Genomic DNA, 17,816 nt, shown 5'->3' with positions numbered 1-17,816 from the left:
AAAGAGCGACGGTCGCGCATGTGCAGCACCGCTCCATTCAAAGCAGCTAACGGACATAGCTAAGTATAAGAGGTCAGCTATCTCCAGTAGTGCCATTAAACATGAATGAAGTGCCACCGCACATGCCAAACCACCATGTCATTCAATCTCTTCCATACTGCAGCCCAGAGTAAGGAGGAGAGGGGGACATGGAACCATCGCTCTCAGGATTAGTAGGGGTCTCGGTGTTGAGACTCCCACTGATCAGACTTTTATCACCTATCCAATGGATAGGTGATAAAAGTTAATTTTTGTACAAACTCTTTAATGATTTCCATTCCATTGCGATACCAAATAATTGCCCCAAGTAAAGACGTGTGTTCCAGTCGGATGATGCTTCCTTCATGACACGTACAGCAGCTGATCATCTTCAGTGGGATTTCATGAGTACCATAGACGATGGACCTTGTCACATTTTGTTACTGTCAGTCATTTCCGTCAGTCACTTCCACCAGTCTCACAACACTGTGCATGCTCAACCGCTGCTCCATTAAAACTCCTGGGCACCGTCGTCATGCCAATGACAAGAAACAGTGCGGAGGTCCCTAAGGATTGTGGAAGTTCCAGTAATTACACATTGAATACTTATCACACGGATAAGGCTCTATTCGCATTTGGGTCAAAGGCTCTAGTTGACGTCTCCTATGTTGATTCGGCACAAAATCCTGGACAAAACAACACAGTGTGTTGAATTATTTCGTCCAAGAAAATGCCTGGCAGCATGATGGCAGCCCAACAGACTGGTTGCCATCATTTGAAGGATCCTTTCCGGCTGGCATTCTGTTTTCTTGTTCCCATGATGGAACAGAAAGATGAAATGCCATAACAGGGATATGAATTCAACCTAAGTAATAAGGTAAGTGACCGTACTGTATGAGTCATTTTCCTTCAGATGGCATATTACATAGGTATTCTTCCGTAAATAATTGCTTCTAGCATAGAATATGGTATCTCATGTAGGCACCATACTAAGACATACACAGCGCCTATGGCCTTACTGTGTACATGAGGCCTAAAACATTAAATAACAGTGTGTCCATAACTTGTTCCCTACTAACATGAACACTCGGCAGTTTCTTTCAAGGGATAGAGGATATAAGTTGTTGTGAAATCAATCCAACGTGCCTGATCCTTGGACATCTGCCATTGGGGAAGAGTCAAGAGACCCCCATATACACTTGAGGAAATAAGCCGTTGCAAGACCCCACGAATATGCCCAATCCTTGGACCTCTGCCATTGGGAGAGGGTCTGGAGACCTCATACACATTTGAAGGAAATAAGCCAGTGCAAGAACCCATCCAATATGCCCAATCCTTAGACATCTGCTATTGGGGAAGAGCTGGGAGACTCCCATACATATCTGAGTGGAAATAAGTCATTGTAAGATCCCTCCAATATGAGCAATACATCTGACATTGGGAGAGAGTTAAGAGACCCCCATGGACATGTGCAGGAAATAAGCCATTGCAAGACCCCCTCCAATAGGTCCAAACTCCGTGATATCTGCCACTCAATAAGAGTCGAGAGACTTCCATATACACTTGAGTGAAATAAGCTATTGCAAAATGCCTTAAACATGGCCAGTCTTTGGACATCTGCCATTGGGGAAGAGTTGGGATTACCCCATATATATTTGAGGGAAATAAGCCCTTTGCAAGACCCCTTCAATATGCCCAATCCCTGGACACCTGTCATTGGAAGAGGGTCTGGAGACTTCATACACACTTGCTATAACGAGACTCCCTCTGATGAGACTTATACATATGCTATTACGAGACTCCCTCTGACATGCCCAAACCTGCTATAAGCGAAGAAGTGGAAGACCCTATACATATTTGAGGGAAATATGCCATTACAGGACCTCTCTAATTTGCCTCATCCCTTGACATCTGCCATTGTAAGAAAGCTGGAAGACCACCATACACAAGTGAAGGAAATGAGCCGTTGCAAGACTCCTCCAATGTGTCCGATCCCTGGACATCCACAACTGGGGGAGAGTCAGGAGAACCCCATACATATTTGATGGTAAGCCGATTCGGCCCTTTTAGGCTACATAACACCAGTACTTCTCCATCTGAAGTATAATAACATCAACAACCCCAGGGTCTTTTTCCTCTACTGACATGTTTATATATATATCTTATCATAGACCATCAAGAACCCTTCCAATCTGCAAGAAAATCTCGCTTCTTGGTGACTCTACAGTAATATAAACCCTGTTTAGTCCAAATGTTAAAAGGTTCAACATTCTCACCAACAAGGGGGGTTAGTATTTGAACTGCAGGAGGATAAGAAGAAAAATAAACTTCAGGAATGGTCCCATTCACGAGTTTCTAATGCCAGCAACACATTGCACGCAGCTGTCCTGAGCAAAAGTAAAATAAATAACGCTGAATCAAAAAACGTAAAGAGGAGGGGGCATTGTCTTTAATCACGCCAGTGAGGATGCAATCTTAAATCAATTAGTTCTACAACTTGTTAACATTACAGCATTTGGTTTATGCAATTACGGTTTAGAACTTTAGGCTATGTTCACACGAGAGCGACACCACTGACTGTGCCACCACCTTATAACAAATGTGACAATCCATGAACATGTTCATAATCTTAACTAGTTGCTATATAGGGTTGCTAAAACTTTTTTGAAATATTTCTGAAATATATGACTACTATGTGGCTACTTAAAATGACCGGAGGTAACAAGTTCCAGGTCAAAATGGTGGGCAAAAAAATAGGAAACCTTCTGGACTAACGAGGAGATCTTTAATGGGTAACAGGGAACTGTGAAAATGGTGACCTAGCTCACCAGAGCTGCCCGAACCAGATTGTCCCCTTAAGCAGGGAACCCTGCCCCAAAAAGGGCGACCCCACGTGGGAGAGAAGACGAGAACCAGTCAACGGAAACATTGATGAACGGAGTACGAAACTAACTTTAACTGGACTACTGAATGCTGGACCACTTTGTCATTGAACACACTGGTACCACGTGATGGCCAGTACACACGATGTATAACCGTCAGTCAGTGTTGGCAGCAGAGGGAGATGTTACTTCCTCGATGTCCAGCGCAGAATGATACTGCACATGCGTCACCCGAAACATAACATAGTCTGAGTCTGACTTGTCCGTCCAACTGGAAGTCACAATGTTGTTGGCTACGCGCCAACAGGTAGTTGAAGAACTCTAAGAGCTCCAGGAAAACTGTTTTTGTTGCCCATAGCAACAAATATATAGATAAGAGAGGTCTATAGTCTATAATGAAATGGTGGCCTCAAATGCTGATCTTGAGAGGCATGGTTGTTGGGTGGGGGCTTCATAGAGATGTATGGATGTATAGAGCCCATAGGCTATGAACACCATGAAAAATAAACCACTGGATCCTACATAAAATTGCGATCAGCATCAAGAAGATGGATAGAGACCATCATAAAGATCATGCAGACATCACTGAGAAGAATGAAGACTACAAAAGAAAACAGGAAATCCTGGACGTCCTAGAACAGCACTATTCACATGGCCACAAGGCATAGCAACTGACTTGAAGATCAGGTGTCATTGGGCCCTGATAAATCAAAAAGTCCAGTTTTTGGAATGCTGCCTTCTAAAGGGCTTTTTACACAGTTGCCACTGAGTTCGGGGTGTCGGCACGGCTCCAAGCTGACGTCACTGTGTCAGCACCGAACCCTGTGGCACACCGGCCGTTACTCTCTCTGTGGGAACAACATCTCCCTTCTATTACTGTACTGATGGGCTAGCTGGGACGATAGACAGCTCAGCCAGCCTATCATTGGAGGAGTTATGCATATATTCTGGCTACTCCTTGCAGAGGATACCGGTAATACATTTGTGCTTAGCCTTTTGGTTATTTGGAGTGTAGCTCCAGGTGTTTTGATGTGTGGACTTTCATATATTGACTTTGGGTGGCAGTCTTAGCCTATCAGCTGTGTTCTGGGTATGCTTTAACCATCTCTGCATGCTGATCACAGCCAGAATCCTTGTACCATCTTGGGACTACCGGTTTTTTAGTGGGGTCACCCCTCTTAGGGTGGGTTCTCCACTTTCCCGGTAGGTCAGATGGGGATTGCCTTGGGGCATCGCTCTGATTTCCGTGTCCGTAAGTATGTAAAATAATCTTGTTACTCTACTTTATTTTAGTTGTAAGCTTAACCTGTCCTGGACTGACGTAATATTGAGCAAGTACATTACTAGAAACGTTCATTTTCTAATCATTGGGCTGATCACCTGACAAATAAGCAAATGCTCATTCATCTGGTGATTGCATCTTTCATGTGGTACAAAAACATTATCATTTTCTGCAGCACATTGCCACCTGTGAGCTCTGGTCAAGACAAACGATTGCATCAACGATTGTTCTACCTCCTTAGAATCTAAATCTGCCATGTAAAGGTTAGGCAAGAATGCCAATCTCGTTGATCAGCTATGCTTCTTTATAGCATATTCAGCTAGGTGATCCCCAAACCCTTATTACCTAAATCCAATAATGGTATAGGCACACCTTTTGGCTTTGGAGTGTCCACTGAAAACAATATATGTAATCCACACTTATCAACATTACTGGTCAACTTGAGTTGTTTGGTGGAGATCCATGCACTCTACTATATGGATATGACAACTGAATAGAGATGTGTGGATGTATCAAGTTCATATGATCCGTCCATAGATAAAAGCAGACCATGAAGCCTCCAAGCAGTAGGTACCTAACAATTAGGGTGGTCAACAATCTGACACTGGGTTGTCCAAACATTCAATGAATGCAATAGGGGTTGCATATAGACACAGGATGTACAGGAACCTTGAGCATCTGTAAGATTTTCAAAATCTGTTTGCACATTTCAATCCCAACATCATTCAGAGTCAGAGAATGACCGAATACTGGATGACAAGCCATTATTTATGGCTTGTCATCACCCATGTCTAATCACTCAATACCACGGCTGCTTTCTCAAACGAAGTCCCAACTGGATTCTTCAGCTGACCACACACTAGACTGAAAAGATTCCCTCATACATTCCAACATTGCCCAAACAACCCAAAATGCATCAGACTAAGTTGGGTTTTTTTTAAGTATTAAACATATTTTGTAGAAAAAGGTTTCCATAACATAAAACCCAGAAGTTTTTGTAGATAAAACATTCTTTTGAGATTCAGATTTTTGTAGATAAAAACATTATCTAAAATAATTTATACAAAGGAGCAACGAGGATTCGGGATCCTCAACTCTTGGTCAGATCGTAGATTGACTACAAAAAAGTATCTGCAGGATTTGGACACAAAAAAACCCTCTTAATTTTAATTGTGTAATACTCTATTTTTCCTGAGGGGGTGCTGTGTGGAAATTTGACAGTTGTCAGATCTTGGATTGACAGACTTTTTCTGCTTAATTTTCCATTTCCCTGAGTTCGGAAGTTCATTTGAGATGGAGTTCTTTCACTTGGCTCTATGCAGGTGTTTTTTGTGGTTTTTGTGGTTTTACTCCATCTCACAAGATAAATCTAAAAACCTAATCCTGGTAAACTGGATCTCTGCATGCAGTTTATGTAGCACCTAAAATGTTCCTTCAAGGCAAAAAAAAAGCAGTCCAAATTTTTCAGCATTTTTTTTTTCAGCAGTGGAGCTTTTGCTTGTCACGCCACCATACAGACATGTGAACTAAGCTTCAGGGTATATGTACTGCTTTCTGAGCCAAGAGAACAACAGATTAAATTGTACAACTACTATTATCACAATGCCGTAGTGACGAGTCACAAATTCAACAAAATTTAGCATGTGTATGAAAAACAAAAATTTTCGTTAACTGCTGAGTGCCCCTAGTGGCTAAAGATAGAACTTCCTTATCAGCATATGCAATAATACACTGAATGGCCACTTTATAAGAGCCCCTGACCCTTTCATGATTGGAGCTTTCCTGTATGGAAATTAGACCCGTGACCCAAAAGTACAGCATAAAGTCATGCAAAAAGATTTCTGTATCAGTGCTTTCATTTTAGTGTGAATCCACATTAGATGGGAAAATCCAGCGATCGGAGTGACTTCCAACGAGGGCCGCTTTAAAATAGACAGCGTGCCCATTTTGACTGCATTTTGGACGTAGAAATACTGCAGAATGTCCTCAGCGGAAATTTCTGCAGCATTTCCACATCCAAAAAGCAGACAAAATCTGCACGCTGTCTATTTTGAAACAGCCCTGCTCATTTACTCCACATGCATAATAGTGACCCCCCCAGCATTCATAGAGCCCGCCCCCAGCGATAATAGTGACACCCCCAGCGGTAATAGTGACACCACACAGCAGCCCCCAGTATGATAGTGACACCCCACAGCGGCTCCCAATATAATATTGACACCCCACAGTGGCCCCCAGTATAATAGTGACATCCCACAGCGGCTCCCAGTATAATAGTGACCACCCCCCACAGTGGCCCCCAGTATGATAGCGACATCCTACAGCAGCCCCCAATATAATAGTGACCCCCACAGCGGCCCCCAGTATGATAGTGACACCCCACAGCGGCCACCAGTATAACAGTGATGTCCCACAGCGGCCCCCAGTATAACAGTGACATCCCACAGCGGCCCCCAGTATAACAGTGACATCCCACAGCGGCCCCCAGTATAACAGTGACATCACACAGCGGCCCCCAGTATAACAGTGATATCCCAGTGTGCTCCTCGGCGCTGATTCTGGCCACGCTGATGTCAGTGTGCTGCCGGACGCCTCCTCCCCTGCTCTCATGGAACCTAAGAGGAGACGTCAAGGAGGGGGATCCCGGCTGTGTGGCCGGAATCAGTGCCGCTAGCAGCGCAGTGAGTGAATGTTGGCAGGGGAGCCTCCGCCCCTGCCGGTATTCACTAACGTGGTGAGCGACTGACAGCGGCGCGTGCCAGCAGGGAGGGCTCTGCATGCCGCCTCTGGCACGCATGCCATAGGTTTGCCACCACTGTTCTAGAAGCTTCAGAAAAGGGAGACGAAAGTAAGCCGGTGCAAAGTTAAAACGTGCAGACAGCTGGTTAGGGGAATGATCTCACTACAGCCTTAGGTCTCTTTCACACGGGCGTATACACGCCGCGTTTTCAGGACCAGCCGTATATACGCTACCAATGCAAGGCATTGGTTTCCAATGCATCCGTTCACACGGGCGAATATACGGTGCGTAAAAACGTGGAATCGTGAAAAATGGAACATGCGCTACCAAAATATGCGCCAACAAATATATGCTGAGCAAAAAGATAGTTCTGGAACTATCTTTTGCCCAAGATATGCCGATGGGTCCCATAGACTCCTATGGGATCAGGGGAAAAAAGGGAGACGGAGGGATTTTTGCAGCGGACAACGCTGAGAAAAGCTTACAGGTGCCTCTATGTAGGCATTAGAAGTCAAATCTGAGGATTTAAACCGAGCGAGGGTTTTTCGGGGTGCGACTTAATTTTTCCCTAAAAACCACGCTCACGGTCGTGTGAATGGGTGAGAAAACGCTAATTACCCTGGCAGAAAAAAGTGATTTCACGTGATTTTATGGCGCTGGCGAGAAAAACTAAAAACGCCTACGCCCGTGTGAAAGAGCCCTTATTCCTGGGCCTACAACATCGCAGGATTTGTCCCAGGACCCCAGTACAAAACCTGGATACGCGGTACGGCATGTCTTGTAGGCAATGGTACTACCAGCCACCGTCTCTCAAATTTGGACATTAGGAAACTGAACTGAATTGGAAATCATCTTGTATGGAACGTAATAAATGTGAGTGATTTTTCTATTAACCCCTTCCTGACTCATGCAGCTTTATTCCACTCAGAGACCTGCACCCCAACACCATCAGAGACCAGACCAGCTGGGTGGGAAGAGGACATCTGCCACCATGACACTAGGCTCCCACTATGGCACACCTGGGTCCTCTGATACCTGTGGATGGAAGCCATGACCAACTGCTGCAGTCCTGGAGGCAAAAGGAGTTCCAACATGCTACTAGATGTGGGATCTAATAAAGTGGCCATTTGGTGGATATTACTTTTTAAAAAGGGTTATGTTCTTGTATTTCTTTGATGAAAAATGCATTTCTACGGCCTGAACTCTAAAATCGCATTAGTCTTCCATCGATCAAGTTGATAATTACATGATAAGTTACTAGCTAGTGAATTTCAGCCAATATAGCATGATGTTCTCTGGGTTTATTATTTTAAAGGGCCACTCCATCAAAAAAAAAACATTTTTCCATGCTTGTCCTCCTCGCCTGATTGCTGGTCATTTCTTCTGCGTAACCTAGTCACTTTCCTGCACTATTAGGCACCATCTTGATGGAAAGATTTTTTAGTTCACTTTCAATCAATCTCATGATGCATCGTCCCAACATTAGTTAAGGTTATATCATTTTTGTTTGCATGACATTCATCTATGTGAGCTATAACATGTAAGTATACAATTAGGAGGAAGAGCTGTGATATCCTCTATTATACCTGTGTGGCAGGAGCTGTGTGATCATCATCAGTGTAGTGACCCGGAGGGTCCTACAGGATAGCCACACATTCATAAGTCCTGTGGAGACATAGAAGGTATTGTATGGAGGAGACACCCTGTCTTTCCCCTACTTCACAAGCTAAAGCTATGCTGCCCGGCAACGGCAGGCTGTTCATTGGCTCTTTGGCACCTAATTCCTTGATTGTTAGAGAGGGGAGGAGTTGAGACGAGGCGAGGCAAGAAGTTAAGGGGAGTGCTGAAAAAAGTGCGGGAAAGTAGCAGGAAGTGAAAGAGGAGTTGAAGAGGGTCGTTGTCGGGAGGCGGGGGGGCGAGAGAGGAGGTATGAAGCAGTGCAGCCGCAGCTAACATTGCCAGAGCCCAAACTGGGAATACACAAGCTTCCAGAGCAAGTGCAGAGTAGAGTACAAAGATCTGAGAACCATCTACACAACAGTGAGTTGTACAAGCCCCTGTTTAATATAAAGCCAGGGAAAGGGTAAGCGGACATATCTCCGTAACTCCATCTTCTACTAAATAATCCTAAGGAAAACAACTGAGAGGATCCTTTCTGGGTAAGAGACAGAGTGCTGAAGAAAATTGTTTTGTAATATTCTGTGTTTGGAACAATATTAAGTTCAACTGCAAAACAAGTCTGCAAATCTGTGAACTGTAAATTGTTAAAGAGTGCTTACAAGCTGCTGAGTAAACTGTGTACCTTCGGTTTACAACAAAGGCTAGATGGACTCATCCCAGTTATTTCTCTACAACCACCCAAGTTCACTCCCAAAAGGTACTGCCGTCACGTGACAAAAGCGCTAAGTATAGCTGTTGCCATTATTCTGCCTATTCCACTGCGCGCGACCGAGCTAGGCCACTTTTCACCATTGTCGGGAGAGATCGCAGAGCCACCCATGACATCCAACTTGTTTACCCGTGCTCTACCCCACTACGGCCAACCTCTGCTTGGATGCTGAAAGGAGTGTCTGTGTCCCCCTCTAGGTAATTTCTGTCATCACACAAACTGAGAAAGTGACTAGAGAATGAATCCATAACCCCAAGTAGATCTGAGCTGGATGGAACTGAGATCACATGACCATCCGAGGAGAACGTTTCAGATAGAAAGGAATAACTAAACAAGGTAACACTCGTCCACTTATATATACTGTGGGATAGTTACATAATGAATTAAAAAAAAAAAAATCACTGAAGTGGCCCTTTAAGAATTGGTCGCCTGCTCAATTTATCATTAGCGGCTCATTAGACTTCTCACGCCGAGGCTTAAAGAGGCGCTAAGGTGTTTGCCAACACTTCAGACTCCATAACACATCAGTCAAATGACCAGTAATCCCACTGAACGCCGTGCCTTTAAAAAACAAATATGGAATAAACAGGCCGCAAGATCAGCTAATTATCCACCGAGACAGTCTTACCCGGCCTTCTAAAATGTGACTAATATCCCAGTTTAGACTTTCTGGCCCGTTCCCGTTGTTTGAGTAAATAAGAATAAATATTAAGCCTTTTCAGTCAAACACATCGTCTACACAAGTCATTATGACAGGACACAACAGCTCATTTATACAGTTTCTATGAATGCCATAAATGTGTCACCGATCCCGTGGCTGCCCCAGACACATACTCCAGTCAGTCACTCGTTGGCACCGCTGAGACAGCAAAGCGGGATCACAAAAACGATGCACGGTTACGAAAATACACAAGAGCGTCATTTTCCGATGTGCCATCTATTAATAAGAGACACCCCGATCCTTCGAACAGCGTCCGATCCTGCAACATCTCGCTATCACAGCCATCTTTATGTGAGGACATGACACACTCGGAAAACTCAGCGAAATTCATATTTACAGAGAAGGTTTGTTTCTTGCGAAGAAAAAAAAAAAGGAACCCAGTGGCGTCTGTCAGAAGAGCAATAAAATACGATGTAGGAAAACAAGACGCGGCTGTAAGGGAGTAAATAAGGAGGAATGTTAGAAGTGCGGCGAAATACCGCGAAACATGAGATATACAATATTACAGATTGTTTGCTTACTCTACAGGAAGGTCCACCAAGAATACATATTCTAACCGGCTGCTACAATATATTTCGATATGGACCACAGCATAGCCACTATGATGGCGCTACCTGTCACTGCAGCCATGGTCCTGCGCCGCCAAACCGCGCTCAGTCCACTCCATGATGCACAGCCTTCTCCCTTCCCTCAGCCTTGGGTCAGTGCGCACGTTCCTATCAGGTTCCCCACCAGCAACTCCCTGCTATATTATGTATCCTGCCCCCTAAAAGGACGCTTAACCCCTTAGCGACAGCAAATACACCTTTTTTCTGACCTCACCTGATGGGCTTTAAACCTGCATGTACATCTTTTTAAGACGGTGGCTTGGATGACTACTGACAGCCCGGCTCCCACCAGATGTGGAAAAACCTCAGATCCTGGCAGTTTAACCCCCACAATCAATAGCAACTGCAGCATATAATCACATGACGGGGGGGGGAGGGTCTTTTTGTCACCCATCGACACCCCACAATGCGGTTGCAGGCTCCCATGGCAGCCAGAGGCATGACAAAGAACTCCATGTCTGCTATGTAACTCAGCCTATTAGACCCTGCCACCGGCAGAGTCTACCATGCTACTGCCAGAGGCTTAGTATAATGCACTACCTAAGTAATTCAGTGTACCATCCTAGTGATCAAACAATTACATCTTAAAATCCCCTTCAGGGACTAAAAAATGGTGTCCAAAAAAGTTCAATAATGCTTCATTTAAAAAATGCTGCTTAAATAATACATTTTTTCCCACAAAAAAACTTTTTAATGGACATAATACCAAAAATATAGAAGGCAACACATAATAATAGGTATTACCGCATTAACAACAGTCAAGACAATGGAAATATTTAATATTGTGATAAATAAGGAGTAATGGCTGAATTGTTATTTTTCTTCCAAAAACATAATAAAAAGCAATCGAAAAATCAGAATGGCACCAATGAACACTACAAAAAGCAAGACCTCACCGAGCTTCATGGCTGGAAAAATAAAAATGTTATGGGTCTTAGAACGCAACAATGCGGATTCAATTGTTTTTCTTTAAAAACGTGTTTTTATTGTGAAAAGGCCATAAAAAAATAATAAAAATAAACCTGGCATCACAGCAATCCTGCCGATTCAGATAAGAAAATTGTTGTGTTATTTTTAACAAATGGTGGATACCAAAAAAGCAATACCCCCAAACAATGGTGGAATGAGGAGATGATGGGGTTCAATGTACCCCAGAGTGGTGCCATTCAAAAATACAACTTGTCCCAAAAATTAAAAAAATACCCTCATCCATGTCAACAAGTCCTCATCCTCATCTATGACTCTTGTCCACAGATAAAATGTTACAGTAATCTACCCTGGATACGCCAGCCCGTGTTGCCCTGGATCTTACCCGCAATCCCTGTCCCTGCCTACTTGCCTCCACTCCTTTCTAACCCCAGGCGGGCAACTGGGCGGCGGTCCTTACGCTATCTATGGACCGAGAAGGAGCGCTGGCATACCAAGATGAAATGGGTAGACCACCGACAGGACAGGCAGATAAAAAAAAAACAACACGAAACAATACTGATAGTACCGAGGCAGATGGTAACAAAATAGCAGACAAGCTGGCAAAGGCAGGTGACCTACAGATGCAGACTAGCTAGCAACCTGAGGGAAACCAATAACTGGCAGTGATTGCAGTCACTGCCAAACTTTTAAACAGAAGTCTCCACCCAGAGGTGGAGAGAGAGGGAGACAGCCAACTTCCCATAGCACATCAAAAGGGAGCTCGTGCACGGCAGCTGCACTCCCAGGTGCGCCATTGCATGGTGCCGCCAGGACTACCGAGCGCACCGCGCCGCGAGCCACCAGCACCACGCCGGCCCGGCACCCGGATCACAAGTCGGGGGGACGCGCCTCGACTGCGGGACCCAGCACAACGCCGCCTCGGTAGGAGCCGCAACCGCCGCATGGTAATATAAAATCCAACAAAGCCGCGTTTCAGCTTCTGATGGAGCTTTGATCACCTATTATTCTCCAAATCAAATCAGGAGCTGAAACGCGTCCTTGTTGGATTTTATCTGTGGCTGTGTAATGGCACAAATGGAATTTAAAAAATCAGATCCTTTTTATATCGACACATCGGCTTCCTTACTTTTCCTTTGGTGTTTGTCTACAACCGCTTGGGTCTGGGCGGTGAAGCCGTGTCTCACTGACTGAAGGTGGCAGGATTTGCTGGAGGTGGGACCGCATGTGATGAAGCTAAGGTAACGAACAACCGTTTACTTCTCCCCCCGCCAATCTTACTTGATAGCCATCTAAGCACTTGACCACTCCGTTAATCATTAGCTCCCGTGTTAGTATCACCGAGTCCAGTGATTGACCACGGCAGTCATATGCTTAGATGGCTGATAATGGATACCAGCTGGGACTGGAGAGTCCGGAGACCAAATTATGCCAGTAGTGGAAGGATTATCCAGGGCAGTGCCAACAGGACTCGGCCATACTGGATGCAATGACATAAAAAAGCAATAAATATACACAAACTATATAAAATATACAGAAAAACAGCAATAAGTACACAATCCTACCAAAATTAATTGGACCCCTGAGAAGGAATCAAAAGTATGTATTATCATATGATAATGCTTCCTGGGGCTCCTTTGGCCCTAATGACATCAGATACTCTCTGTGGTATACTTTCTACTAACGTCTGATACACCTCAGCTGGTATTTCCCTCCATTCATCCTGGAGATCACTGGCAAGTTCTCTCAGAGAAGATACATCAGGCCGTCTACAATGTGTAATCATTGGACAGTTGAGGAATGGAAGAACGTTCTATGGAGTGACGAATCACGCTACTCCGTCTTCAGATCAGATGGGCGTGGTGTGGTGGAGCTTGGGGAACGCCGCCTGCCTGAGTCTGTTGTGCCAACAGTTAAGTACGGTGGAGGTTCTGTTACGGTCTGGGGGTTGCTTTACGTGGCATGGTCGCGTCTCGTTGGTTGTCGTGACAAGAGCCATGAACACTGAGTTGTACCTTGACTTTATAGACAATAATGTGCTGCCGACAATGTGGCAATACTCTGTTTTACGTTGGTTTGACTATATGGATGTTCCACAATTGGACTGGCTGCACAGAGTCCCAGCCTGAACCCTACTGAACATCTCTGGGACAAACTAGAATATCGGGTCAGGAAATATGAACATAGTCCATCTTCTTTGAGAGAACTCGCCAGATGTTTGCAGGATGAATAGAGGGAAATACCAGCTGAAGTGTATCAGACGTTAGTAGAAAGTATGCCACGGTGAGTATCCAATGTCATTAGGGCCAAAGGAGCCCCAGGAAGTATTAACATATGGAAATAAGTACAACTTCTGATTCTTCCTCAGGGGTTCAGATACACAAATGGTAGAAAATATGTAGACAAACCGCAAATCATACAAAACGTAAAAACGATGAACTTACCCAAGCAATTGTGTCCATCGTGGGCCAACATAAATCCATCATAGCACATACATCTGTAATTCCCTGGTATATTGATACATTCGTGAACGCATCCGCCATTGTAGTCATTGTCGCATTCATCAATATCTAAAAGAGAGAAATGACATCTTGGTGAGCGCATGCTATTCTGTAACAATGGCGCATCATGCTGGGAATTTAATTCTAATGCACTATTTATAGAACGCAACCATAATTCGGAGCGCCGTAAAGTCAATATCGTCAGTCACTGTGGTTGCGGTATTTACTTCCCGTATATAGCAGGACTACATATTTCATAACGCTGTAGATGTTAGACTCTATCCTCAAGGAGCGCACAGTCTATTTCCCTACATCTTGCACTGTCCGTGGTACTGATTGATTTGAGGGTATTATGGGTGGAATACCACTAAAGCGACCATCCAGTCCTGGAGAAACAAAGATGGCCGAACACGCTTCTCTGACTACTTGATCCACACTGTGTACTAGTACGCATCATTAATCTAAGACACACCTGCTTAGTTTAACCACTTGTGCCCACATGAGCGGCATGTAGTGTCTTAGACTATGATGAATACTAATACACAGGTAGTCAGAGAAGTGGTGCAGCCATCTTTGTTTCTGGACCGGAGGGTCACTTCAATTCAAGACGTTACTAATTTTCCCCTAAATTACTAATAGGATGAGTGTAAATTATAAACCGGCATCCAATGTGCTTGGATGAAATGGTTTTAGCTCAGTCATTAACCGGACAAGGAATTATTAAGGAAAATTACACTTTTAGGCTGCATTCCCACGAACGTCGTCCTCATGTGCAGGGGGGGGAGGATGGAAGAGCAAGGAGCAGGAACTGAGGTCCCGCCCCCTCTCTGCCTCCTCTCCACCCCTCTGCACTATTTGCAATGAAAGGAGGCGGGATGGGGCGGGGCTAAGTTTTGAAAAATTTGCCCCGCCCCATTCCGCCTCTCCCCATAGCAAATAGTGCAGAGGGGCGGAGAGGAGGCAGAGAGGGGGCGGGAGCTCAGTTCCTGCTCCTGGCTCTTCCATCCTCCCCCCTGCAGATGAGGACGACGTATATCGGCTCGGCGTGAAAACCGAGCCAATAAACGGTCGTGGGAATGCAGCCTTAAGGGGCACTTTTTTTTCTTGTAAGGCCAAAAACATCAGCGATAAAACAGACTGAAATTAATTTAAAGAATTTTTCAAAATTAAGTTCTACACAGAACTGCCACTTTATTGGAGCCCCCCAGCTAGTAGTGTGCTGCACCCCCTGTGGGGCATGTTACAGATCTGAATCCACACCATGCCATATTTGTTATGTTCGCTTTAATGGTATGCGGTATAAAAAGGCATTTAATATACTGCATCCCGTCGCCATAAAGTAGAAGAGCGCCATCTAGCAGCTATTATATCATGAATGGATGAAAGCTGCTAATTAATTGTCATAGTTAAAACCTTTTCAATTTGTTTCCAATTCCTTCCTTTTTGAGCAGTGATTTAACCCTTAGCGCCCCTCTAAACTGGCGTAATATAGAACGTTATCTAATCCCATCTTACAAAATAAAAGCCCAGAACATCTGGTAAAAGTAGGCGATAAGTAAAGGACGTGTACCTTCACATTTTTGTGCTGGTTAATCAGGTTTTTATTTTGCAACATTGTGAATGAACTCAACATTCCTTTCTCTGTGCCAACCTTGTCTGGCATCCAGGAGGCACTTCTAAAAGTTATTTAACGGCAAATTAGAAAAAAATGACACTTCAATTCATAAACTGTAATAACTGGCTGCCAGTATACAGTACACACAGCCACATGGGGAGCGACCTATTGTACGTGCAGTTCTTGCATTTCTTATGGGGCCCAAGCTCCGTTTCATATCAGCAACCGGGAAGGGGAGTACTGGTGGCCCTCTCCCAGTGGGCAGTAGGAGCTACTGGAGCTCCGTTTTTCCAAAGGGCCCCATACACTGTGAAGTATAGTGGTCCGAACAGACAGATTTAGGCAGGACTAGAGTCCTCTCACATGTGTATAGGGGCCGAGGAGTTTTCTCTGACAGATGATGTCGGAGAGGAAAGAAGGATCGGGTCAGTTGAAGTTTCATGCCCCATCCTTTTTCCAGAGGTTACTCCACTCCCCCAAATCGAGTGTCCGTGTGCTTGAAGGAGTAGGGGGAAAAGCTCTCAATTAGCTTGATGGTGTATGGGCACCTTGTAAGGGGTAAAAACTCCCTCCACTCTCCCCGTTATAGAAAGCAGTGGCTGTGCCAAGTCTCACCCCCGCCAGCCATGTGACTGGGCCAGGGGACAAGAAGAGAAGGCAGTGGAGAGCTGCCTTTAGGAAGCTCCGGCCCCTGAACCAAAGACGTTGCAGGCTGCACAGTGAGGTGCAGCACACCACTGGACTAGAGATGGAAGAGCAAGGGATTGTTTGAAGTGTACAGTGTGTGTTGTATAGAAACAACATCTACTTACTACCAAAGTTATAAGAGAGGGCGGCAACCACAAGAGGTCTGGAGATGATCTGCCAAGCGATGAGAAACAGATAATAGTTTGCAATAATCTGAATAGTAACGAGAACATCTCACAACCATGGTTGAGGAACACTTCTGACTCCAGACCAGCGTCAACTGACGTTACTACTCCTACGCTACAAACTGTAAGTGAGGTCAACCTCAGTCTGCTGTAGGTGTGCATACCACTGAGGACTTTTCTAGCTAGACTACAAGCCTGCTGTACAGTAGAGTATTGTAGACAAAGGAACAGGATTGTACCAAATTATCTTCGCCCGCACATACAAACTGATTATTATTCATATGGAGGCTTGTGTTGCTTATTATTAAAGCCTTTATAGGAGGGACATTCTAAACAAGCTTCTTAAATTGTTGACCTGTCCTCAGGATAGGTTATCAATAGATGATCAGCGGGGGTCCGATGCTCGGGATTCCCACTGATCAGCTGATTCCCAATGCTGCTGTCACTATGGACAGTACTGAAAGCAGATTGTGCTGATCACAGTCCAGTGGCCCAGTTTGGTACTGCAGGAAAAGCTACTATGGAGTTTAATAGGGGATGCGTCTGCAATATCAACCCAGACCTTCGATGTTGGTTTACCGGAATAAAGTTTCTCCAACCTCTATTAACATATCTTTTTCCCAGGGAGCATTGCATGGCCTATATATAACTCCCAATGACAAACTGGCACTCTCCTCAAGAAAAAAACATTTTCCCAAACTGACCTCAACGCCTCTCATTCAGCCAATCATTACCCTATTCTGCACTGATGAGACGGGGGAAAAAAAAACAGCCTGAACAATCATTATTCTCCAGTATGGGTGACATAAACAGTGTGTTTCGACTCGGTAATGGGGTCTTCTTCAGACTGTGAAGTAAGAATGGCATTACTGTGTGCTAAGCGCATCCTCTGAGCAGTACCTATCCACTGGTTGTGTTTTGTTTGTTTTATGGTATCATCCTGGAATCAGTTCCAAGGGAAGGACTTTCCCTGATAGAACCAGAACATGGTTTGGAGTTCTACCATGGTGTTCAAAATTGTGATATCATGTGGTTATGCTCACCTTGAGCACAACCAAACCAGGTGAGAGCATTACCTATCTTTTAGTCCACCTTTGTTCTTCTGGATACTTTTGGATATACTACACCAGATAGTATCCCCTTGTCTTCCCTTCTGTCTTTTCCCAAAGATCTGGGTCTGTTGAAGCGTTGTTGTATAATTATGTGATAATGTGTTACTGTGGCTACTGTTTCTTTAAGAAGAGTTAAGGGAGGAAGGAGT

General features: G+C 44.6%; 1 protein-coding gene across 5 annotated transcripts in view; it reads right to left on the bottom strand.

The window, feature by feature from the left end:
* The window catches only part of SCUBE1 (signal peptide, CUB domain and EGF like domain containing 1), a 298,612-nt gene that overhangs the window by 254,584 nt on the left and 26,212 nt on the right, over positions 1-17,816 (bottom strand). For all 5 annotated transcript variants that reach the window (XM_066590365.1, XM_066590368.1, XM_066590366.1 and 2 more), the window contains exon 3: positions 14,012-14,137. In XM_066590365.1, the coding sequence (XP_066446462.1) occupies positions 14,012-14,137 (126 nt within the window). The remainder of the gene's footprint in view (positions 1-14,011; positions 14,138-17,816) is intronic.

This window comes from Eleutherodactylus coqui, chromosome 2, assembly GCF_035609145.1.
Source record: "Eleutherodactylus coqui strain aEleCoq1 chromosome 2, aEleCoq1.hap1, whole genome shotgun sequence".
NCBI lineage: Eukaryota > Metazoa > Chordata > Amphibia > Anura > Eleutherodactylidae > Eleutherodactylus > Eleutherodactylus coqui.
This window is presented reverse-complemented; position numbering and strand designations above follow the sequence as displayed.